This window comes from Gossypium hirsutum, chromosome A07 (genome assembly GCF_007990345.1).
Source record: "Gossypium hirsutum isolate 1008001.06 chromosome A07, Gossypium_hirsutum_v2.1, whole genome shotgun sequence".
In the NCBI taxonomy this organism is placed as follows: Eukaryota; Viridiplantae; Streptophyta; class Magnoliopsida; order Malvales; family Malvaceae; genus Gossypium; species Gossypium hirsutum.
In genome coordinates this window covers 8,519,494-8,546,575 of record NC_053430.1, presented here as the reverse complement: position 1 = coordinate 8,546,575, position 27,082 = coordinate 8,519,494, and the positions used below count along the sequence as shown (strand labels likewise).

At 31.0% G+C, this 27,082-nt stretch overlaps 2 protein-coding genes and 1 long non-coding RNA gene across 6 annotated transcripts; 1 reads left to right on the top strand and 2 right to left on the bottom strand.

The window, feature by feature from the left end:
* Positions 1 to 1,099: 1,099 nt before the first annotated feature.
* Positions 1,100 to 3,063, bottom strand: LOC107926705 (guanine nucleotide-binding protein subunit beta-like protein). Its single transcript, XM_041117479.1, has 2 exons — positions 1,974 to 3,063; positions 1,100 to 1,324 (listed from the first exon to the last, which is right to left on the bottom strand). The coding sequence occupies exons 1-2, from the start codon at positions 2,853 to 2,855 to the stop codon at positions 1,223 to 1,225; spliced, it is 984 nt and encodes a 327-aa protein (XP_040973413.1). The 5' UTR covers positions 2,856 to 3,063; the 3' UTR covers positions 1,100 to 1,222.
* An 8,479-nt stretch (positions 3,064 to 11,542) lies between these two features.
* Positions 11,543 to 14,119, top strand: LOC107926726 (uncharacterized). Its single transcript, XR_001692248.2, has 2 exons — positions 11,543 to 12,802; positions 13,711 to 14,119. It is a non-coding gene; the product is annotated as an uncharacterized lncRNA (long non-coding RNA).
* Positions 14,120 to 20,713: 6,594 nt separating this feature from the next.
* LOC107926642 (protein REVEILLE 2) lies at positions 20,714 to 24,022 on the bottom strand. 4 transcript variants are annotated; one of them, XM_041117476.1, is made up of 7 exons: positions 23,810 to 24,022; positions 23,459 to 23,524; positions 22,816 to 22,932; positions 22,579 to 22,690; positions 22,428 to 22,489; positions 21,821 to 22,240; positions 20,714 to 21,725 (listed from the first exon to the last, which is right to left on the bottom strand). In XM_041117476.1, exons 2-7 carry the CDS (start codon positions 23,468 to 23,470, stop codon positions 21,075 to 21,077), a joined length of 1,374 nt encoding a protein of 457 aa, XP_040973410.1. In that variant the 5' UTR covers positions 23,471 to 23,524; positions 23,810 to 24,022; the 3' UTR covers positions 20,714 to 21,074. The 4 variants fall into 4 exon arrangements, with proteins under 4 accessions (XP_040973410.1, XP_040973411.1, XP_040973412.1 ...); XM_041117477.1 differs by having other exon boundaries at positions 23,834 to 24,022; XM_041117478.1 differs by lacking the exon at positions 22,816 to 22,932.
* Between the last annotated feature and the right edge of the window lie 3,060 nt (positions 24,023 to 27,082).

Below are 27,082 nucleotides of genomic sequence, written 5' to 3'. Positions count from 1 at the left end.
GTTATTGTGAAAAGTTGTTCGAGAATAATTATGTTCAGAATAGGGTTTTAGTTAGAACAATTGTCATCCAATGTCATTATTTGAGAACTACTTTTGTTGAGAACAACTAAAGTTCAGTAGAATAACTTATGTTTAGAACAATCATTGTTTGTAACATCTTGTATTTAAACCAATTGTATTTTTTTTTTGAAGAGTCCTTACTTAGAATAAGCTCTACCAAAAAACACATTACCACAGAACAACTCTTGTTCGGAACAATCTCTACATTGAGAATAAGTCAAAATAATCATTATTTGGGATATTCCACTAAAGATGTTTTACATAGTACCGTTTCATAAAAGTATAAGTGGAAATAACCTTAGAATATGGTAGGGTTCCAAAGAGTTTTTTCCTTTACTCTTGGGATGTTTCTTGTGAAATTGACTGTTTTCTCTTCTTCCAAAAATAGGGTGAACTCTTCTTCACTATTTATACCATTATTAACAAAACTTTTCACCGTCCCCACGTAATTAATTAATTAATTTACCCATATTAATTAACTCCCATTTTCTAAAATATAATATTATTTATTTCAAAAAGAGAAAAGGTAAAACCATCTACAATACTGACTTGTGGTGTTGTAAGATAATATTTATCCGAAAGGAGAGTCCCCTCTTTTATACCCAAGTCCGTGAAGGATCAACTTGACAAGATGTGCAAATTGTTATCCATGGTGTGTGGTTGAGTTTGTCACCTTCAATTATTGTCAAGGGTGCAAGCGGTCATGTAAGGCCGTACGAGGCATTTTCCATAAATGGACTTCATGTCCAGATTGTAAACCTATTTGGCCAACCAAATGCCCAACAATGAGCGCTCATGCCTTTTGGTGATCTCATAGGCGAGAGAGTGGGCTACGAAACCCGTTCGAATTGAGGACCACTGTTGGATCCAGCCTAGCAACAATGTCGACGGACCAAAGGCAACACAGATTTCTGAAAAACTACACTTAACAAGTTTTTCACATAATACTATTATTATTATTATTGAATCATGATATAAAAAAGGAAGCAAGCAAAACTGAGAAAATTATACTCCATTCAATTCAAACCTAAGCCGGTAATTAAATAAACCAAACCAAATTAGAATAGAAGAGGGCAAGGCCTCAATATCCAACCATATTAAGAAAATAAACCAAAAAACCTTCCGACATTTGAAACAAAATCTTAACTCAAGACAAGCATATCTAGTAACGACCAATCCCCCAAACTCTGATTACACCATCAGTGTACCCACTAAACAAGGTGCTTCCATCGGCACTCCAGTTCAAGCTAGTGCAGTATATGACCTGCAATACATGGAAAATAATTCCATCATTTTCCTAACAATTAATGAACTCTTAAACCAAATATCAATCTAGAATTATACAAATGATTTTAAAGAAAGTCTTACATCACAACTTAAGGGCAAAAGCTTGTCAAAGTACAAATACTAACAATGGCATGTTTTGAAACAATAAACTGAATAAAAGAAACATGAGCATTTAGGTGAATTTAATCCGACTACTACTACGGTACTTTTACCTGATTAGCAAAATAGATACCGCAATATGTAACGAGCAAATAACTCCATATTCATAATTCACAATTCACAAACAAGATAAAACCTAGTAGTTATACACTCAAGAAACAGATTCAGTACAATTCATAAAAACAAGTGGGGTATCTAACTTGATTGTCTTAATAAACAAATTTATGGTAAAATGGAATTGACCAAGCAGCCTAGCCTAATTTCCATCTACAAGTTACGTTCAGTTCACTTCATAAAAACAAGGAATCTATACCATCATCATAAAATCCAAAAGCCAATTATTCACAATAAATCAAGTTGCACCTAAAATTTCCAACCAAAACATAGCATTCAAATTACTTATCATCTTGAAACCAAAAAGGAAAGCCCATAATATAGAATAGCAAAGGATGAGAAAGCATTATTACCTTCTTCTTATTTCCGATGTCAGTGACGTCAGACTTCTCAGCCTCAGCCTTAAGATCAACCTTCAAGTCCTCCACTATGCTCTTACTCTCCAGATCCCAGATCTTGATACCCTGCTCGGTGGCTGCGCAAAGCCAGTACCTATTAGGACTAAAGCAAAGCGAGTGAATGACGGAACCTGCATCAAGACTATAAAGCTTCTTTCCTTCAGCCAAATCCCACAACAGAATCACTCCATCTTTTCCTCCACTGGCACACAAAGACCCATCAGGTGAAACCGCCACCGTATTCACATAACCGGAGTGTCCGGCCAAGGTGTTACGAATCTTACAGTTGGTCAGGTTCCAAACTTTAACAGTCTTGTCCCATGAAGCTGAAACAATGGTGGGTTGAAGAGTATTTGGGCTGAAACGAACGCAGCTAACCCAGTCGGTATGAGCGTCACCTTCTTGGATTGTGTATTTACATTCTCCAAGGGTATTCCATAGCTTGATAGTTCGATCTCGAGAAGCAGAAACAATTTGACGGTTGTCAATTGAAAAGGCAACGGAGAGAACATCTTTGGTGTGGCCGACAAAACGGCGAGCTGAGATACCGGCAGATAAGTCCCAGAGACGAAGCTCACCATCCCAGGAACCAGAGAGAGCGAACTGAGAATCGGAAGAGAGGACAACGTCTTGGACGAAGTGAGAGTGACCGGTGAGACGACGACGAGGGACACCGTAGGTCTTTTCGTCCTTGGTTAAGTGCCAAAGGATGATGGATTTGTCGCGGGAGGAAGTGACGATCATGTCGGAGTTATCGATGGGAGTAGCAATGGCTGTCACCATGTCGGTGTGGGCACGCATGGTGCCACGTAGAGTCAATCCCTCAGAACCGGCCATTTTCGAACACGTTCAGGAGGCGAGGACAGCTATTAGGGTTTTGAAGGAAAACAGTGAGAGGCCAAAGAGCTAAAGAGGAGGAAATAAGTGAGTATAACAAGTATATATAGTTCCGCTTTATAGGGATTTAGGGTTTTGGAAATATGGGTGTTTTGACTCTATCTAATTCGATTCAAAACTCATATATGACAACCAGAATTGCATTTACAAAACAATTTTCTAAACCCATTTAGGTTCGTTTATATTATTTTTAATTTTTTAAAATATTTATATTATTTTATTTTATAATTTTTTATTTTTTTATATAATCATCTTAACATTATTTTAATACTTATATTCTAATAGTATTATATATTTAGGATATATTTATTTTTCTAATGTGTTCTAATTATATAATATATAAAAATAACATAATATAAAATATTATAAACTTAAAAATATGTTGTGCCAAACCGAACTCGAGCCTTAAATATTCAAGCCTGAGCCCGACCCATATTTTAAACAAGTCTAATTTTTTTATCGAAGCTCATTTTTCAGACTTAATATTTTTATCTAAACCCTTCCAAGTTTCAAATGAACCTTTGAGCCTAGGGAAATAATCCAGCCCATAAATAAGTCTAATGACAACACTATATAACTAAAACACAAGACCCACGATGTATAATGGACTTAAACTTTAGCACTTAAAAGAATCTAGAATTGGCAACAATCCTAATTCTTCATTTAGTTTTTATACTTCAACAAAATTTGATATTTCGTTCTTGTATTCTAAAATTAAAAATTCAATCCTCATTTTTTTTATTTGAAAATATCAGTCTAATTATTAAAATTGTAAGTTTTTTATAAAAAAACTTCAATTTAAGATTTTGATTGGGCTATTCTCATGGGACAATGGAAGTTGCCAGTAAAAGAATCATGAAAGTTCTTATATTAGGAGTTGGATTATATTTTGCCCATTTACTTAAAAAATAGACAAATTAGTCCTTGTATGTTATAAAAAAGTGCAACTTGGCTCTTATGTTAATAATTTCATCATTTGTGCTACTAGGTTGTGCATGTTTTAGGTTATGTATATATGTGAATGAATGTATTTAATTATTTAATTATATATATGATAAAGTAATTTAGTCAAAGTTCTGATTTTTAGAAAGTAGATTAGGTGTAATTTTAGATTTTAATAAATTTTGAGATATGTAATTAGATCATGGACTATCAACTTTATGTAGGTTTTATTTTATTTTTTAGAATTATTCATGTGAGCCAGAAATGGACTTAAGGTTATTTAACCTAATTTTTCGATGAAACACAGAGAACTGATACATATCCAAAATCGATCGAGATGATGCAAACCCGACTCAAACAATAGGAAAAAGATCAATTGTAGGTTGACCATTACCGATCGATGGCAATGACGGTGGCATCGGCGACGACAGCAATGACTCGTTGTGGTGATGACAGTTCAATAGTAGATCTTTTTGATGATTTTTCTAGTCTTTTGGATTTTGGGAAACCCAAACTAAGATATTTGGCTTTCACCATAAGACCCAAAGATAGCATGATGATATTTAAAGTGACTAAAAAAGTGTGTTCATGCATATGCATGACAAGCATGTCATATAGTTGAGGAAAAGAATGTCACGTATACTTGTCATGACATTTTAATCATATTCATGATTGAACTCAAAAGTAAAAATATTGCATGTTTTCTATAAGATTGTGTGGGAGAAGGTCTCTAAAAAAGACCTACAGAAGGTCTCTAAAAAAGACCTACAGCTTCCATCAATGGTCTCCTGTGATGACATGATAATTTGTCGGTCCTGAGGTAAGTATTGTCATGTGGATTTCACTGAGGAGATTTCCTAAAAAGAGATAACTATCTTGTAATAGCATATGATAATTTGTCAATCTTAAGGTAGGTATTATCGTGTGGAATTCACTAAGGAAGTTTTTTTTTCTGTGACGAAGCTTTACTTAAGTTAGAATGATGACCAAACGAGAAATGATTACTAGTACATGTGAATACCTAAGAATTTATGTTAAAGTATTAATGCTGGAAAAAATTTAGTTTAAAAATGGTTTTCTATTACAACGAAAATTTAAAAATTTGAAAGCCAAGTCGGTTTGTGATATTTATAGCGACAAAATTTTCTAGAAAAGTACATGTGTTTTGTACGAAACGAATCCTGTGCATTCCCGAATTTTAACCAAACGACCTTCTCCACTATTCACGTACCACAAATCGCTCCAAGTGTGGGTTCGAACAATTATGAATCAAACACGTAAGCAAAAACAATTTTCTTACTTCGAGTAGGAATGTAAATATTTCTCTCAATTGAAACTGGTAGAATTGTTATTCCTAGAAAATAGAATTTATACTTAGAAAATAAATTCTCACTATTTTCGGACAATATCTCAAAGTTGTGTTTTTTTAGCCCTACCAGTGTCATCTATTTATATGGAGAGATAGAAGAATCTCGGTTGAATTATTAGAAAGAAATAATACTTATCTAATAGAAATACTAGTCCCCCAGTTCTACTAGGAGTGAGGTTTCTAGGCCTCTCCTGTATTAGGTCAAATTATATGTGCTTTCTAGATTTTTAACCTAGCACTTTATAATTTAATCTAACCCAATACATGTTTTTCTATTTCCTAAAATAAATTTTATTTATTAAATTAATTTAATTAGATAAATTAATTTCCCAATTCAGTAATTTTCTCAACCCAATTCTAATTACGTTAAAGTCATAACAATTTTACCGTAAAAGAATCTATGAGAAAATATATTTAATTTTCAATGGATTCATAATGACCAATTAATTTAATTCCATTTTCGAACTTCAATTATTTAATTAAATAATATTTCGAAAAACTTAAACTAATTCTTAGGTAATTTCCGTACTCAGTAAGAAACACATTCATTTCCAAATGTAACTCATTTCTCAAACTTTATCATTTCAATTCATTTACGTTCATTTGGTTCTACATGCAATTCATTTTTGGTTTCAAAAAGCTAACGAAGGGACTGATTGAACATATATTATTAGGGATCAAATGATTTATACTTAAGTTCCAACTTTTCACCTATTAATTTTAAACTCATTTAGTCACGAAGTCATTCCACTATAGTATCATGACTAAGCTCTCCTTAATTACATTCCATTATGAAAGCTACTTCATTAGTGCTCGCCCAATGACCATGTTATAAGTGTATTACCATCATAAGATATCCTTAATCTCTTTGAGATAATTTTATTCTCCTAATATGATTATATTTTATCTTATGGTAATCATTACATCTTCCTTCATGAAAAATCAATTACTACCAAATAGTAATTAAGTCATTTATCACAAAGATAAACAATCCATGAGCACATTTACTTTTCATCTATCATATAATGTCAATGAAAGGTTATCATTTACCCATTTCTTGGGCTATGAATTTTACTTTTGTGAATGATACTACATATTGCAGAAGTCATATACCTAACACACTAGCTTTCGGTTCCTTATTTATTTGAACTCAGGCTTTTACTTAAAATCAAAGTATATGAGTCAGACATACATAGTCCATCATCTACTCAAGATTAAGATGTGCCACATTACAAACATCACAAGTGAATAAATCCATAAACAGATTCAGGATATATTCTTCTTCGGTCATGTCTGATGTACTATCAGTCCAGTTAGCCACATATATGTCTCTATCTTTTAGGAGTCATTTGGTCCTATGCTCAAGAAAAAAAATCTCCCCAATTGGTCCTGATAGACAGAATATTATTCTTTCAATCTATTTTCTTATTTCCAATTAGACTAAGGACATGTTTAGGTTAATCTACTTATATAAGTTGTCTTTCCGTATTATGGTCCGACCACATAATATCGCTTAGTGTTACTTAAACATTAAATAACTAGTGAGTCAATATTTACTTCCATTTGGCTTTGCGTGCAAAAACCATTAATGATAATATATAAAGGTTATTAATGTAATTCATAGAAAATATTATTAAACTAATTTGTTTGAGTATATAGACGAAAATATTACACTAAGGGCACCATATCCAATAATTAATTGGATGGAAATCCATGTTCTTACTAGTTGATTAACATTGCCCTAAGATGACTTAATTCAATGGGTGTAGAAATTATCATTGCAACAATTTTTAATATTTATTTAAGGTTTAATGTAAGACGTATGCATCATCTTAATGCATATTGAATGTTGCAAAAGTTTTTCAAAATATTTGTTTAACACAAAGATATTAATAAATGAACTTTTTTTTTAATTTCAGTTCAAAAATGACACCAAATCGTTTATTGAATAATCATTCTGAGAATAAAATTGAATAGAAATAACTATAAGGAGTGGAAAATAAACCTCATGATTGTCTTAAGCTATGAGAAACTCAAGACAGTTCTTGATGATAATTGCCCTTCGACCAACCAAGTTGAGGCTAGAAATTGCTGGAAAGAATCTAATGATATAGCTCGTTACTGTATGTTGGCAATCATGACTAATACTCTTTATAAGCAACCAGAGAGTTGTGATTCTGCCAAAGCGATTTGGACATATTAAAGGATTGTTGGATCTGGTGCCTTGAGTGTAGTATATTTGTTTGTAAACTTGTAATTTTTTTGAACAAATTGGTTAATAATACAATTCATGGATTACATTAATATACTTTGTATAATTGTCTTTATGTGATTTTCGCATGTAAAGTAAAATAGAAGCAAATATTGGCTCGCTGTTGTCTAATGTTTAAACAAATACTAAGCGATATTAAGTGGTCGGATCGTAATATAGAAAGAAAGCTTATTTACTAGAAGAACCTAAACATGTCCTTAATCTAATAGAAAATGAGCAAACTGATTGAAAGACTAATATGTCATCTATCAAGTCCAATTGGGGAGATACCTTATCTTGGGCATTGGAGCGAATGGCTCCTAAAAAATAGAGACATAGATGTGATTGACTAGACTGACAGTAACCAGATGGGACCCAAGAAGAATAGATCCTGAATTCGTTTATGTACTTAGTCACTTGTTACGTTAAAAGTGTGATATACCTAAATCTTGAGTGGATGAAAGACTATGTACGTGTGACTTTTATACTTTGATATAAGTAAAAGCCTGAGTTCGAATAGATAAGGAACCAAAAGCTGGTTTGTTGGGTATGCGACTTCTGTAGTATGTAGTGTCATTCACAATAGTGGAATTCATAGCCCGAGACATGGGTAAATGATATCCTCTCATTGGCATTACATGGTTGATGAAAAGTAAATGTTGCTGCGGGTCTTTTATCTTTGTGATGAATGACTTGATTACTATTTGATAGTAATTTATTTGTCATGAAGGAAGATGTAATGATTACTATGAGATAAAATAGGATCATATTAGGAGAACGAATTTATCCCAAAGAGATTAAGGATATTCTACGAAGGTAACACACTTATGACAAGGTCATTGGACGAGCACTAATCGAGTTGCTTTCGTTGAAACTAGAAATGAACTACATGTTTAATCAAATGAATATAAATGGATAGAAATGATAAAAATAGAGAAATGAGAAACATTTGAAAGTGAATATGGTTTTTTTTCAAAATGAAAATGACTTGGAAATGAATTTATGGTTTTTGAATTAAATGAAGTTCAAAAATGGAAATAAATCATTTGGTCATTGTAAATCCATCGAATATAGAAATATTAAATATATTTTCTCATAGATTCTTTTACGGTAAAATCATGATTTTAATGCAATTAAATTTGGGTTGAGAAAATTATTTAATTGAGAAACTAATTTATTTAAGTTGTTTATTTTGGGAAATAGAAAAACAAATATCGGGTTGGATCAAATTATAAAATACTGGGTTAAAAGTCCAGGAAGTAGTTGTAATTGGACTCGATATTGGAGAGGCCCAAAAGCCTTTCATGTTTAAAGAGAGGGATGACAAACCCTAGTTTGTTTAACTAGGGTTTTCGCCCTACCTAATCCTAGTTAGACTAAAAGTTCGTCTTTCTATTAAAATAGACTTCTACAATTCAAAAAGGGTTTTACCTCTTCTCCCTATAAATAAATGACATTGGTAGGGCTAAATACACAACTTTGAGATATTATTATTCTGCCCAAAAATAGTGAGAGTTTATTCTCTAAGTATCAATTCTATTTTTCGGAATAATAATTCTGTCAATATCTGTTGAGAGAAGTTTTGCTTTCACACTAAAAGTAAAGTAAACTATTTCTGGTTGTGTTTGATTGAAAATGTTCGAGCCCACAGCCTAAATAGTTCATAGTACAAGAATAACAAAGAAGGTCATTTGGTTAAAATTTGGGAACAACGAAGATCCGTTTAGCCGAAAACATAGGTGTGGTTTTGGTAAAAGGTTTATTGCTATAAATATCAGAAATCGGCTTGGTTTTCAAAATATTTATTTTTCGCTGTATAAGGAAGTTGTTTTGAAATCGAATTTTTTCCAACAATTAATATCAGAGCGTTAGGTTGTGCTATGTTTATAGTATAAACCTAGACCAAAATGCTCTCTTCTTCGTGTGTGATTAATTTTGATAAAATGTGATATTATTGTAATTGTATGCATGTCTAGGGGAATATATGTGAATGAATGTATGACATTGTTTTATTATTAGTATATAAAGTAATTTTGTCAAAATTGTGATTCTTAGAAACTTAAATGTAATTTTATTAATCTCTCGAGCATGTATAAATTAGATCGTGGACTATCATCTCCACGCAGGGTTTAATTTTATTATTTTAGAATAAAATATGTAAGCCGAAAAATGAGATAAGATTTTTGTAACCTATAATTTTTCGACGAAACTCGGAGAACTATGATGCATCCAGACCAATTGATACGATGCAAATTCGACCCGGGTACACCAGCAAGAAACTGGCGGTGGTTCGGTACCAAGAGGTTGCCAGTGGTCCAACAATGATATGCGACGACAAGGTTCAATCACTTGCACAAGATTGAAGCAGATTCAAGAGAAAATGAACTTGATTGTACAATAGTTCGTGACAAATGGACGTAACAAGCTTAAAGGAGACATGATCGAGCTTAAAAAAAATCACGAATTCAATTCTTTGAAATCTTGGTTCAAAATAAAAAATTGTGGGTGCTAACATGCTTGGAATAATTTATTGAGCGTCAATGATTGATTCAACATGCAAGAATAGGGAGAAATTAATTCAATTCAATCAATTCACTAAAGTTGCCAATTTTTTACTTTAGAAAATTAGTTGAATTGTGACACATTTTTGGATGGAATCCAAGTATTTTTGGGTCAAGATGTCTTGTGACCAATGAAAGAGCCATCTCTTATCTTCAAAAATGCACTTTGAATCACCTGATTTCGAGTTTTAGAGCTCAAGTTATAACTATTTTAGTAAAGACTACGCAAGCGAAAATTTTTGGAAGGAATTATTACGAGAATTACTAGTTTTTTGGTTTTGATTTGTGTTTAAATCATATTGATTTCAATTTTAAGGCTTAATTTTGATTATGTATTAACCCAATATTGTATTTATTAATTTTTATAATTTTTATATTTATTTATTCTAAAATTTAAGATATTTTTACGTATTTTGAATTGTTTAAAAGTTTTATATTTCTTAGTTAGTAAGAAAGTCTAGTTAAACTAGAAATACTTCTTGTTTAGCCAAATTAGAAATTTGATTAAATTGTAAGTTTGTTTTTAACTATTCATTAGTTAAGGCAATTTTGATTATTTTAATAAAGCACTTTTTGGAGTATTTTATTTTGTAAGATTCAATTTTTGTTTTTATTTAAAATATTCATTTTATTTAATCATATTCAAGATTTTGGGGGAAGTTTTTCGCACTTTAGGTTGCCAAGAACTCTTTTTTGGAGAGTTAGTTAGAACTGTTGATTAAGTCTGTCGAGAATATTTTTCGAAGGGTTCAATCGAGTATTTATTCATCTATCCATCTCCATCGATTTATCTATTCCATTTTCCACCTTTAGTTTTTGTTTTCTTTATTTACTTATGGTTTTTATTTCATTCGTCCATTATCATTCTATTAATCATCTTTTTTGTTGAATATTTCAAGTTCAAGCATCTAGCTTGCTGCCTAAATTTAGGGTTTGGTCTAGAGCATCCTAAGTAAAAAAAATCGTCTTCTGAAGCTTAAAACAACTTCGAATCATCCTATGACTTTTGGGACTTGTGTATGAGAATTGAGTTGAGATGAATTGGATAGTTTAGGTTGTCGACTATAAGTGAGAAGAGGTTGGGTCAGGTTAGGTGGATGTGGTTGGTTGAAGTAAGAGGGAGAAGATGTACCTGAAGTCGATTGACACAACTATTCTTTAGTAGGCAACGAAGAACCTTGTGCAATGAGTGTTGGGGAAGTTGATGGTTGTGGATTGTTAATGATAATCAAGTGATATATGAGGAAGATTTGGTGTGTTTTTGGTAGCTAAAAGTGTGCACCAATCAATATTTGATTGAAATTAGAAAAAATAGTTGCAAAAGAAAAAATATCTTCAAATAGTTGAACATCATGAGACAATTTTTGAAGGTGGTTGTGTCAAAGCTAAATATACAAAAGGTTTTATAAATAATTACAATGGTAAGTTCAAGAGAAACCTAAATATACAAAAGGTTTTATGTGTGGTTGTAATTTATTTTGTGTATGATTTTAGCCATGAATATCAAAGACACCATAAAACTCGTAGGTTTGTATAAAGTGAGTTCTTTTATAAATAGTTTTTTTTATATGGTGAGCCATTTTGAAGGTTTGGGGTAAGAAGATGGTTAATCAATTATACAACATGATGACAGGCAAAACTACAAAATTCAGACAGAAGAGAAGCTTGGTTTAAGAGGGTTTTTGTTGTTTCTAAGATGTGGCAATGTTATCATTCAACTATAACAACTCTTTGTGGCATGTATGGAGGTGATAATAACAGCCTGTTTGGTTGGCTGTAATGCTAAACCATTACAGCCTTATTCAGTGGGCCCAACCCTATTCCATTGTTTGGTTGGATGAATAGGCTATTACATCCATATTCCTTACAACCTTATTCAAGGCAAAATCACCGTTTACAATTCAGCACTCCCCCAAGGGAATACCTATTCAGCGTGAAAATTGTTCCACTTTACCCTTCGCACATCTGAGCATTTTCTTCTTTTTTTCAGTCTGATTCCCATTTCGTTCCAGCCTTCTCCCTCTTTTTCACGTCTGAAGCATCATTTCCAACCCCATCCAAGCTTGAACCCAGATTCAATTTCAAATTAAAAGTTATCAAAATTTTACCTACCGGTGAATTCCATCGATTCTCATTATCCTCAAGCTCCGGTTGAAATCAGGGTCAACGGTTTCAATTTCCTCTCAACAAAAATGCAGCAGTTGATGCCCTTTCTCATATAGATGGTTTAGAGAACCTTAATAAACAAGCTTTCTATGACGTTCTCCCTAGCTACATTTCTGGAAGGTGTCAATCTCCAAGATAAGTTTTTTTTTTTGTTAATGTTTCTATAAATTTAATGCAGCTTGTCTTTATTGTTTTCGCTGGTGAGGCCTGGGGTTACCTTGGTAGTAGAAGATTTTTTCTTGAACTTGATCAGTAGTCAGATGCTGTTCGTGGTCTCAATAACTCACTATTCAGTTGGTATTCTTCTCCTTTAGTTGATCTTGTTTTTCACTATGTCATTGGAAGGGGTTTCTTTGGCTATTGTTCTCTTACTTTGATCAATTAAGATTACCTGTGTGGGTGTGTATGTTGTGAAGTAATCGATCCTTCTTTTTTGCTTCTTCTGTGTTATGTAGTTGCCCTGTGATCATGTCAAGTTTGCTCCTTCATAGATATAAATATCAATTTTTTATTTGATTGCTTGGAAAAGGTCATGGAAATTGGATCAATTGGAAAGGGCTTCAGTCAAGGGAACAAAACCTTTTTTGCTCATACACAGGTAGTGAATGGCTTGTTTATTTCATTAATATTAATAATGTATCGGAAGTGTACAGTAACACCAAAAAATTTCCTTAGACATTCTACACATGATTGCTTGTGTTTTTTTTATTTTTAAACATTCTATGCAGGTGTTTGTTCTTTGCAATACAACATAGTGCCATAGGTTAGAAAGGTGGAGATGATAGAATGAATTGTTGATTTGACTTATTATTGCAGCTTGTGTTGAGGCATTAATGCCATTTGCTTTAATATATGGCTGCTGTAGTAATCAACTAATGTACCCAAAAGAAAGAATTCAAATAGCTCTACTATAACACACCATAAATTATGAAGCATCATATCTTATGTACATTATCCCTGCTTGCCATCCCATTCAAGGCTAATGAAAGAAAAAAGAATCCTAACCAGCCAATAAATTTTAATATGCCAAATATCCAGAACTATTATGCATCAGCTGCAATAAAAATTCCTTTCGCTTCTCAGCTCCCAGCGTTTGCAATAAGGAAAATATATGCCCTATGTTCACTAATTCTGCAAATACTTCCTGCTTTGAGTAAACACGTAGTTGTCCTCTCTCGGCTATAACATTCCCCTCCCTGATTGCTTCTGCAACATCTTTAATTGCTTCCCTTATACTTTTTAAACTCCCTTTCAAATACTTCAACTCTTGTCGCCTTTCGTTTTTTCCCTTTCAATGATGTTGTTGACTGGTATCATTCGTGTCTTTTCCCTCCATACTTGCACCAACTACATCTTGCAAAGGGATACCATCAAATACTCGGCCACCTATTGAGCAGCCCAATTGACCCCTTTTAGCTCATTTCCTCTTCTCTCTATCTTTAGCAAAAAGCATCACAAGTATATCATAATTAGCAATTCCTGTAATCATCCATTTTTTTGCATCAGGTTTTAACTGACAAACAAGACAGCACGAACTGGAAATTAGTTCCGTAATAACCAAGCACAAGAAGCAGATAACTTGGACAAGAACATTTTACCAACCTTCACAAGTGCTTTCCATAGTTCAAGCTTAGCAGTCCACATTTTAGTGTCTGGACTCCAAGCAAAACCACTTCTGCAATTGAAAAGGTCGTAACACTCATAAAAGTATGCTTCAGAGTCTTTATACGATTTTTCAAGAGGCCATTGATTTCTCTCTTTGACTTACACTTTGTTTATAAACTATTGTTAAATTATTTTATTTATATGTATATTCAAATATCTGTCTAAATAATAGTTGAGACATCGATTTGAATATAGAATAAACCGACTTATACTCCTCAAAATACAAATCCTAAATAAACAATGAAGAATATACAATGGAATGATGGATAATATTCTCATTACTAATTTCTTTTTTGAAGGTCTCATGCTAATTAAATTCAATGTTGGACTTGGATCATGCATACTTATTCATTAATTTGATTGGTATTTTGTTGCTGAAAAATAATGAATGCACTTCTTTTTATTCTCTTTTCCTTCTTGATTTGGGATGTTAAATTGGTTCTTTAGTTGTCTTTTTGTATGGTGTTTTTCTTATTTGGAAAGTTATGGTAATCTACAATTTTTTGTGTCAGCCATAAAAGGAGCTTGAAAATATTGAATAAACATCTTTAATCATTGGGAACTTCTGTTACTTGAGCCTTGGATCTCAATCTGTTCATTGATTTGTTTCAAATTGTGATCTAGGTATGCTTAGTCTTTTTATTTGGGTTTAACCTTTTATGAAGATGTTAATAATCTCTTGTACAATCCAAGTTATTTGACTTATAGCTTGATTTGGTAGTTCATTCATATTTTCAAACCATTCAAGAGGTGAACAAGTCTAGTCTTCTGTCAGTAAATTATTAATGAACGGGACTGACAACTTCTGATTCTCTTTTCATGGTTTTAGATATTCATGGTTCTCTTCATTTCTATTCTAAATGCTTGTGTGGATAACTTCAGTAATTCCGGATGTCTATTTTGTGGATTCTAGCATGCATGGATAGTTTTATACAAAACATGTGAACAAAGTAGTCTCGGCTTAATCACTATGAATCTCTTGAACTTAGTTGTAGGACTTAATAGGAATTTTATAGAATATTAAGCAGCATAAGATATGATTCTTCTACTTTATTTCTTCTTTTTGGAAACTTTTTTTGAAAGTGAGGATTTTACCATTACAGTTAGCAGGCAAGTGCTTTTTGGTTCATATACTACAAACTGGGATTATTATGGGGCTTTTTTTTATCAGAGGACATGAGGTTGTGTTATATGATTCTTCTTTTCAACAACTATTGCCGACCAACTGATTTTTGAACCTGTTTTCATATGCACTAATTTGATCAAATTGGTCTTTTCAATTTTCATTGTCTTTTTTATTGTTTTTCCTATTACAGAATTTGTTTCTTTTGGATGCACGATTTCTGCGTTGCTTCCATCAGTCGTTATTCTTCATTACATTCTACCGTTATGACCAGAATTGGATAGATGTAAAGGCCAAGGGCAAATATAAAACAAAAGGAGTATAAGTATTGAGTTATGTTTCTTAGTTATTAAAATTTGTGCCTTTTAAACTTATTTGAACAATTATATCTATTGTTAAAAGATGTAAGTATTCAAATAAACATTTATTTGGATAATTGTATTTATATAAATAAACATGAAATTCTTTGAAAATAAAGATCGAATTTCAGTTGCAACAAACTTTGAAACTTTGAAAATGATATTATTATTATACACTACTAAATGCTTGATAAATATTTACTTATACATAAGCAAATATATTTTTAAACAGACTTATCCTATTTATTAATATGTATTGTAATATTTGGATGGTATAATGACATAATAGAATATCATTACAATGTTGTAACTTTTTAATGTAAAATTTTAAAATATATGGATTATGACATATAAACTAATGCAATCATGTAACTTTTTGTTAATATATGAATATTATGCTTGGATGTGAAATATAATTCTCAAGTTATTTGTTACTTTTTTAACAATGAGTTATTTATTACTTCTAATATTTAATTATTTTTTGTTGTAGAATAATTACATTATTTGTTTCAGTAATGATATTTTAGCACATTAATTATGTATTGTAGTTTAAAAATAATAAAGTAGATTATATATTTTTTATAGTATTATATATTTTGATTTTTAATTCATATAATAATAATTATATAAAGAATGTTACTAAATTATATTTTTTATTAAATTATATTTAATAATAATTATGTTAAAATATGGTTTAAATATTTATTATTTTTATTAAATTATTTTCAATAATAATCTTATTAAAATTTAATAACAATAACAATAATCATCTACTTTAAAAAAAATTCTGCTAAGGGTATTCTGGTCATTTTAGTTTTTTTCCTTATGCTATTACAACATCATTCCATTCAACCAAACACAAGAATACTATTACAGTTCTATTCTATTCCATTCAACCAAATAGTTGAATTACTTATTACAGCTCTATTCCATTACAGCTCTATTTAATTACAGCCCTATTCCATTACAGTAAACCAAACGTACTGTAAATGTTCTACATCATGAGACTAAAAATAAGGGTCAACACTTTGTAACTCCTGTAACGCCCCTAACCCAAATCCATCACCGGAATAAAGTTACGGAGTATTATCGGAGTTACAGATTTATTTATCAGATATTTTATTTCATCTAACGTTCATATTTGGAACCAATTAAAATCAAACATATTGTCTCTTAAACATACTTATTTTTCTTGACATGTTTTACTTGAATTTATTACTAGTCTCAATATACTTAATTTCCTTGTATCAGCGTATCAAAGATAATCACATATTTACATGTCATGATAAAATATCATTCTCTTGCCATTTCTTCATAAACATAAATCAGGTAATTCATAATATCGATATTTCATGCATTTAAAAATACAATTCAAGTTACACTAACTTACCTCGTTACTTGTTCATGTTTATAATTTCATTAATCCGATTCTTTTCTTTTCCACGTTCAAGTCTTGTATTCGAGTCATCCAGATCTTTATAAATAAATTTGATTGTCATTTTCATTTATTTCATGTTCTAATACATTTAATTAATGCTCTAAACAAAATTATCATTTTACCCTTAAACTTTTAATTAATGACGATTTCATCCTTAGGCTCAAAAAAATAAAATTCTTGCAATTTAATCCTTATTTCCAGCCGTTATTCTCATACAAATTGATAACAACCTATGAGTTCTATAAAATATCAGAATTTTCTACAATTTCAACACTTTTCAATTTAATCCTTAAAATATGTTTTTCCCCGATCTTGAACTAAATTAATAATTCCATTCAATTTTGAAATTTTAAATAATAAAATAATCCATTTCATGCAAATTGGTCATTTCCAACATTTTTACAAAATTGCCTATAAAATTTTACTTTTATTCAATTTAGTCCCTGAGCCTAAAACATGCAAATTAGCCATGCTAGCTGAATATTCATACATATTTTCCTCCTCCTCCTCTCCATTCCACATCCTTAATTTATATAACATGCTACAAGTAACATTATCAATAATTTCACTATTTACTTATATGTACATTCAAAACTGTCCATTTGTGTCATAGTCACTAAATTATTTATATCTTGAGCTACAGAACTCGAGATTAAGATCAAATAATTTTCCATGAAACTAGACTTACGTATCTTCTTACCATAAAATTTTCAAAATTTTTGGTTTAGCCAATAAGTATAGTTTATTCTTTAAAGTCACCCCTATTCTGCTGTCTAACAGTTCCGACTCTTCTTTACTAAAAATTAATTATCTCATTGTACAGGATTTGGATGATGTTCTTGTTTATTTCTATTGAATATAGACTCATTCAGAATTTTAAAAATATAACTTTAAGAACCTAATTATTTTTTTTCTAATTTTTTATGATTTTCCAAAGTTAGAATAGGGGAACCCAAAATCATCCTAACCTTGTCTCATAAAATTTATTATAGCTCACAATTTACAATTCCATTGTTCACGTCGTTTCTTCTATGAAAAACTAGAGTTAGTAACCTTTAATTTAATATTTTATTCAACCTCTAATTGAATTTCTACAATTTTTGGTGATTTTCCAAAGTTTGACTACTGTTGCTATTTAAAACTATTTTAGTGCAACATATTAATTACCAAGTTTATAATACCCTTATTTCCGTTCTCTACCATATTTCCCATCATTTTCTCTTACTTCCCTTCACTAATATATCAAGAACATAGAACCTTATATAAGAAAACTCTACCTTAACATCATTTTCATGCTTTTGATATTACCTTACATGAGAAACTCTACTTAAAATATTTGAAATCTTAAAGTTCTTACCTTGTCCTATTGATTTCAATCTTTAACTTGATTTTTCTCTCTCCTCCAGCTTCTGTTTCTTGAATCTAACTTGATATTCTAACTCCCCTTAGTCTCCTTAACATTTTTCTCTCTTAGTAGCTATGGAAATTCTTTTGATTTCTAGGTGAAAATGGTAAATTTTTGGTGGAAGGACTAAATTGTAAAAAAGGAAGTTTCTTCTTCTCTTTTCTTTCTAACGTGGGATGCATGGAAATGGATGGTGTTGTTCCCTTTTTTTTTTCTTTCCATACACACACATATATATATGTACTAAATAAAATAATAAAATAATAAAAAATATCTTATTAAATATTAATAAAATAATATTTTTCTAATTAAATAATTATAAAATATCATCAACATCATCATTACTTTCTAAATTTCTCTCTCTTACAATTGACCATTTTTCCCTTCGTGACCTTTTAAAATTCCATCCTTGAGTCATCACTTAATTTGGTAAAATTGCTATTTAGTCCCTCATAATTCTTCACCTATTCAATTTGGTCCTAATTCATCCATTTTCCTTGGTTTCTATATCATTCCACCCTTAATATATTTGCACTATTAGTGCTTCAACTTTTTCATATTTATACTTTAATCCCTCAAGTTTTGAGTATTTACTCTTGGGCCACAAAACTTTTCTCACTTTTACAATTTAGTCCTTTCTTGAATCAATAAGTCATAATATACTTCCTAGTGACATAACTCAATTTTCCTCTTCTTGTCACTTTATTTCCTTATTTTACTATATTAAGGATAATATCTTACTGTAGAAATTTTCAGGGTGTTACAACTCCCTTTTACTGTCGGTATAAAAAGATAAAACATTTGCTTTGAATTTTTTTTTCTACCGAATGATGAAATTTGTAAAAAAATTGACTAAACTTCATTTTTATTTTTGAGTGTTTATAACCAAATATATTTGGTGTTTTGATATACAAAAATACAATAGTAAATTTGTTTATCAACCAAAAGCACAGGAGATGATCCTCATAAATCGCTAAAAATTCATTTGAGAGATTAACCATTTTGTAATGTATTTTGATAAAAAATGTAAATTTAAGACTTTTATTTGAGGAGCAAACATTACAAAAATAATTCTTTTTTATGTAGATAAGTGTAAAGAATTTTTATTTAAAATAAAAAAAAGTGTGAGAATTGGGTGACTCAGTCTTTAATTCCAAGGGGAAATGGAGCTCTTGTTTGTAGCAAAATATTACCGAGGAGGGGTAAAGTTAGGCTACATATAGTGTCCATTGTTACTTGGAGGACATCAATTGCATTCTTGAAATTAGATACTTCACCAAAAAATGAAAGGGAAAAAAATTAATATATGTTTGGTTCTTCTTACAAAATTAGGAAACAAAAACGAGAGATTGTTTAATTGAAGGTGCATATATTGATAAGTTTAAAAGAAGAATTAATGCTTGCACATTACCATTGTGGTGAATAGGAATAATATTATCATCTCTTATAGTATTTTCTTCATTGCCTTTATATTCATTAGCATTGTGAAGAGATTAAGGATCCGCAGTGAAATGATGAGAAGTGCCAATATCCAGAATCTAAGATGGAGCACAATTTGCATTGTGAGATGCAAAATTGGCTTTGGCATCCTAAGGATTATAAGACTTGGAGCGATACAAAATATAGTTTGACCATATTTATCACAAAATTGGCACTAACATGGGATTGAGCATTAGTGGGAACTTGTGTGCGGCAAGGAACTTGTTGATGATGAAAAAATTATGGCGATAAAAGATTGAGCAAATTGTTGCGACGAGTATTGTGAGAATATTGAGAAGGATTTGTATTGTGTTGTAAAATGATGGCACTGATAGGAGAAGACATTTATTTCTCCTATTGTTGGAGAAAGAGTTCATCAACAAGAAGTTTTTGAAAAAGTTATTCATATTTGATTGGTGTTGAATAGGCTCAAATATTAGTAAACTTTTCGATATTCTGGACCTATACCACTATTTTAGTTGTAAGTTCTTCATAAATAATCTACAACACTCTTGGCTTACTTTGTAACTTTAATAAGTTGGTCACAGATGTTGTAGATTCGTATGCGACCTTTGTTTGCTTATAGAATATACAAAAGAGCCCATGCTTTTTGTAGAGTATCAAGCAACAACAATTATCGAGGCAATTGGGCTATCAACAGAAGCTATCATGGCTTGCTGGATGAATCGATCTTGACAAAATCAAATGCGGTAAGCAAGATTTGTTTCGGTGGTTTATTGCCTTCAACATGTTTTAGTGGAGCGAGTTTGATGCCATCAAGATGGCCTTGGAGATCATGTCCATCTAACATGGTAAACTACGCTTTTCAATTCGTAAAGTTGAAACTACCGTGAAGCTTAAGAAGTAATAGGGAAGCTGGTTTGAATTGGACAATTTGAATAGTTGTAGACTGGTAGTAGTTGCGTCAAACTTCAAAAGGGGGATAAAAATGATAGACTAAAGCTCATATCATTAATATTGATGAACCATGCATAAAGAACTGATTAACATTTATGTTGTTGTAAGATGACAGAAAGGGAAAAAATTAATTCGGGAATCATTAATAATGTAAAGATACAAAAATTGCTGCAAAACAAGTTACCATTCATGACATGCATATACACATGACGCCTCAAGTTGCAAAAAAAACAGAGTTTCAACTCTCCAAACATAGGCGTATAGAATCAAGCCAGCAGCTCCTCCGCCTCAAATGTGTCACCTGAAGGGCCCCGATATACAGCAGCAGTTAAAAATAGTCTACAACCCATTCAAGCTTTTTGCCTAAAAATATAATCTTTGGAAAGGAACATCTCAAATGATTATTTGTCATCCTCCCACTATCTAAACTATCTTAAAAGCTTTTTGACATTTCACTATCGGAACAACATAGCCGGCCAGCTACTATGAGCATACTCGGGCTCTGTGTGTCTCCTGCCCTTCAGACACAACAGATGATGTCATATCTCTTTCTGCTAAACATCTTTTGTATGGCACAAACCCCTTAGTACATCTTTGGAGAGACATTTTTCCCTCAAGACAAGGACGTTGGCTTTCGGAATCAACGCAATCCGAAACCCTCCTACTTACATGACTAACAGAACCAGTATTTGAACCACTACAGGATCCTTCATTTAGAATTTCTTTCTCTTTCATCCTCTCTCCAACACTAGAATCCGAGCGGGTTTGATTAAATGAAGTAATGTAACAAAAGGGTACACCTTTGTAAAAGGCCCACCATGGCAGAGGAGCATCACTGGTAGATAAGTTAGATCTAGAAGGCACTGCATTCCAATTATCAATAACTGTACTGAGTGACAAACTCGTGTCTAAGTGTGTTGAAGGAAATGCCTGAACTAGCATTTTATTGACAGCATCAACATCATCTCGACTGGTCTTAGATGCTTGTGACTCAAAATTTTCTGCATTTATGGAAGGTTTAGGGGAATCTTTCACCTGAACTGTTTTCCCGAAAAGCTTAAAACTAGTGGAAGGTATAACAGGTGCTGCATTGCCTTCACCAAAAACAAAGTCCTTGAAATCTGTATTGAGGTTCTGGATCATACATGACAGAAAAAGAAATTAGAGTCATAAAGGTTAGCAATAGTAGTTTACAAAATAAAGGCAGAGATTTAACACTATAATTTTACCATGGACAGAATGTTCTCCGCATCTGATTGACCAAATATTTTCACAGATGACAAAGAGGGTTTCTCTTCCTCAGCAGCTAAGTTAGAGGTTGCATAGTCAGTTTCCTTTTCAACAGGGGATGTATTGATTGACTGCAAATTTGTAGTACAAGATGTTGGGGAAGAACATCCTTTCTGTTGCTCCAAGGCAGAAGACCCCACTGCATCAGATAAAACTGACGTTGGTGATTTGTTATCTTGTTCTCTGAAAAATTGGTTGGGGGATGGAGATCTCTCTGGTTGAGATGATGGTGATTTTCCTTTGACCAAATCGACAGATTTGCGGGGATATGGATGTACTGGCTTTCTTTTAGGTCGAGGAGGCGGTATCACTATTGGTTTAATGGAACCATCAAAGCCACCATTTGACTCTCGGGCAACCTAGAACCACAATCAGAAAGTATGCATATGAGAAACGGATTGACTTGGAGAACCTGCCTATGACTATACACATTGCAAGGTAATAAAACATACAAAGCATTTTCTTAATCAAGTAAATCTTGGTAATAAAAGATATAATACATTTACTTAATCAAGGAAATCTTGTAATGAACTCAAAGCAATGAACCTTGGAGAAAAACTTTTGAGCATGGCTTCGAATTTGAACTGCAGATTTGGTGCCTATATGCTCTGCATGAAAATAAGAGTAACTTAAACTGTTCAAACCATAGTGAACATGGCAAAGATAAGTAAATCAGTTCAACTCATTGTGCACTTACCTTCTATTTGGCGCCAGCCACGACCATACAACCTTAAAGCTTCAAGAAACCTCTGATGCTCTTCCTCAGTCCATTTCTCCCTCTGTTTAGTTATAGTGTAGGGTTTTCTAGCCTATTTTAACAGGAAAGAAATAAATGAGAGATATGAGCATATAGCCATGAAAAGATTAACAATAATATGTTGGAAGCAGTCTTGAAAGGAAAGTATAATTAAACAGGTAACACGAATAACGGAACCTTGGGTGTGTGATCATGATTAAATGTGTATAACTCCTGCAACTGGTTCAATGTCTTAGATTGGGGACATATGCCAGATTTAAAAGCATTGGGCGATGTTTTGTCTTCAATTTGGTCCTACATCAGAATTTCCAATAGCAATTAAACTAGGAAAGATCTCACTTTCAAGTAACAACTGTTTGTACTAAAACCTATGATAATTCACATTGAACCATATTCCCTTCCACAAATATATATTTACGCATAAGAAGAAAACACACCATTCAGAAGAACAGGAAAAGCATGGGATTCCAAAACTTGCAATAATCCATAAAACATGGAGCAGTTCCGAAGTTAAGCAATCACATTGATGACAACTAATTACACCTGAGCAGAGCATTTGGCTCAAAGAAATGGATTTGAATCCTCCACCATCCCATTCCCAATATAAAAAACAAGTCTTAATATGCAAATCTATCTAGGATTGAAAGATAAAAGAGGAAAATTCCACCGATTTCAGTTTACCCTGCAAGCCAAATTATACTTAAGGATTTACACTGCAAATTGTAGCGTCTTATCTAATTAATCAACTAGAATCCATAATACAAAACACGTGCAAGTAGAAGCCATATAAACAACAAAACAGGTTTCTATTTCTATATACCTGAGTAGCCATCACACGGAAAAAGATTTTGCTTCAAATCTTGCGAAGTGAATACTAGAATAACCCCTGCAACTCCGCAAAACCAAAACAACCACTCTTTAGTACATTTAATCTCTCTATACATAACAATAACAATAAGAACCTTTAATAATCCAACTAAGTCAACTTGCTCAACCACCACTCAGAAATTTTCTTTCAAACTTAACAAGAAATTTACAAAAAAGAAGAAGAAGAAGAAGAAGAAGAAGAACTTCTCTTCTCGCCAATGAATCAGTGAAAAAAATATCATTAAAAATATCAAGGCAAATGAAATATTATCCACAAACGGAAGCAGATCAGCCACAAACGTACCAGTAAAGAAGGAAAACAAATTACTTGGAAATGAAATCTCGACTTGTGGCAGAGAAATCCCCAGTGAAAATGAAGGAAAAAAATAATTAGTGGTACTGGTGTACTTTAAAAGCAAAAAAGGGCAAAGAAAATTCAAGGAAGACTCGAAATTAGAAGATAGATTACAGAGAGAATGAAAGCAAAAAGGAAAGGGCAACATAAGGTTTTTTTTTTTTGTTATTGGTCTTATTGGGTATAAAAGCAGGGAAGGTGACACGTAAGATACATTTTTTTTATTTTCTTTATTTTTTCATTTCCATGGAAAATTCGAGAAGTGCTTAGAGTCTTGTGGCTGAGAACTCTCGGGTCCCTCGACACGCGGCATCTTTTACTTACACTGTCTTTTCTATTTTTTAAAAATATATTTTTTGTGGAAGATATTGAGTGATGATGAATGGATAAATGATAAATGTAGGCATTTTCCAGATATTTTATGATTTTTACTTTCACACGCGATTGCTTCACGTTCCCGCTTGTTTCTTGTCTCTGATTCTCTGTCCCACTAATGATAGCGCGTGCATACACTTGCTGGGGATAAAATGGGGGATGGAATAAAAGGGGAAAAAAGAAATGGGGGGAAAATATCACGGAGGGAGAGAGTGAGAGAGACAAAGACGGCTGGCCAAGTGCTTGTGACATAAAGGACGTCTTTGATGAGCTGAAGTGGGGTCCACCACACCTCCTCTGCGCTTTTTTGCCACATCAGCTCTCCTTTGGCCTAACGCCACGCGTACCAACTACAATCAATACCGTCCATGTATATATATTTGATAGATTTTAGTGGTCTCTTTCCTGTTTCCAGACACTAGAAAGTGAATAAATTATGAAAAAAATTAATGTTTTCAAATCAATGATTCCTCCGCTTTTAATTCAATCCCATGTCATTATTCTTTTTAGGTTTAAATTGATTCATATATAAAAATAAAAATAAAAACAAAATCCTTCCGCGAAAATAAAGCAGCGGATTGTATTTTGTATCTTTACTTAAAAATTAACAAATTAAATATTATCTATTAGATCAAAGAGTAAATTAATTTTTTCGTTAAAAATTTCATCTATATATACTTTTAAAAACTAATAATTGTATATTTATATGATGTACACATGACACACTACGTGTCATTGTCTAATTATTCTATGAATCATGTCAATTTTAAATAGTACAAATGAATTAAATTAAAAAAAATTAATTTACTCTTTAGTTTAATATAAAGAGACTAATTTATCCTTTTTTGAGGGGTAAAGTGCAATTTATTACTCAAAACATAGATCTCCCTAGTACTTTTACCCAAAATGCTCCCATAATTATATTTATTTATTACTTTACAATAAATTGAATCGGTATTCAATTAATTTGTAACACTTAGAACCTTAGGCAATAATAAATGATTTCTAATAATTTAATTGTTGAATAGAACCCAAATATATTAATTTATTTAATCTTTCAAATATTGTAATAAAAATTTAAATATTTTTTAGTTTTTTTTCATGTGATTAATGCAACACAACATTATTTAAAATAATAATTAATTTTTCACCAAAATAAAATAATAACTAATTGAAAAAATCAACATATACAATTATTTTGATATTTCAAATATATGCTAATAAAAATTTTCTAATTATTATTAAAACATTTGTAAAAATTATAATTTTTTTTATATGTTGATTCAAATTTTATTTATTTTTCTTAATAATTTGTAGATAATATATAAATTATTAAAAATATTACTTATAAAATTGTATATATAAAATCTAAAGTTAGCTATTATATAAATAATTAAAATTTACTATTTAAAACAAAACTATTATAATCTTTTTTTTTCTTTTTGGTTTATAAAAACATAACAATTTTAATATAAAATAATTTGATATAATATTTTATTTTTTTATTATATAAATTTATTTAGTAACAATCTTTTAATAGAATCAAATTTTTTATTTATAAGTATGATAACTTTTTTATTAGCTAATTTTTTAAGTAGTTATTTTAATAAAATTAAAACTATTATAAATGTGATAAATCTTATAAACTATAAAAATTATTTAAAATGATAAATTCAATAATATAATGAAAAATAGGAATTATAGTGGTTAGCTTAATAGTTTGTTAAATTTATACTTATATATATATTATAGAATATAAATATAAATATGGAATAATACAACATATTTAACATTAAATATGTCTGTTTAATATTTTAATTATTTAATTTTATTTGTATTTTTATAATTTACATAAAAAGAATAAAAGGCATAATACGCTTTTAAGATTACCAAATTTACTTATAGGCCAACCTTGTTTGGCCACGGTAGTCGTATTAGGCAAATTTGGTGTCCGATTTTATTAAGAAAATATTCTAGTATCATTTTCATCATATTATTTATAGTTTCATTTAATTAAAAAGTAATATATCATTTTTTTACATTATATGTATATTTAGATTAAACTTTTGAACTAAAGATGATATATTTTTTTAATTGGACGAACCATAAATAATATGATAAAAATAATTCATAAAATAATTTTTCGATTTTATTTGAATTCCAACCGCATGTTTGTTCATTTATCATTTTCTTTGTGCTAGCCTCAGCCATCAACCTTATCATATATTTTATTTATTATTTATCTACCAATCATGTTGAATTAATTTCCCCTCCTATGTATTTAATTTATTGTCTTTAAAATTAAATTAATGGTCGAATCGGTCATATCATCCATTTATCAGTTTGATTGATCCAGATGATTTAATTAAATAAATCGTTAAATTTTCAAATATACTTTACACCAAAAAAAAATTCAAATATGCTAGGAAATGAATTGAAAATGTTTAAATTTAAATAAATTTGAGAAAATTTTTTGAGGGATATATGTGAATAATTTAAATGAGACTTTTATACAGTTTTATAATTTTATTGTTTTTTAAAAAAATTGACAAGGATTTATTTTTGTTATTCTTATATTTTAAGGGCTATTTAAATTTAATTTCAAAAGAGAACGGGACCTAACATGCAAATAAACCAAAAGTTGAAAAATAATTTAATTTGGTGATGGACACCCTTTTTTTTCTCAGCCAATCTAAAAAAAGATAATTGCTTCGTCAGATCCCTGAACGTTTTATCTAATCACATTTAAGTCCAGTGTCGCCACTATGTCAAGCGACACCCCTAAAAATTGTTTTTTAGAAGTTAATAATTAAAGCATGATTGAGGGAAAAATAAGTTAGTGCCGCT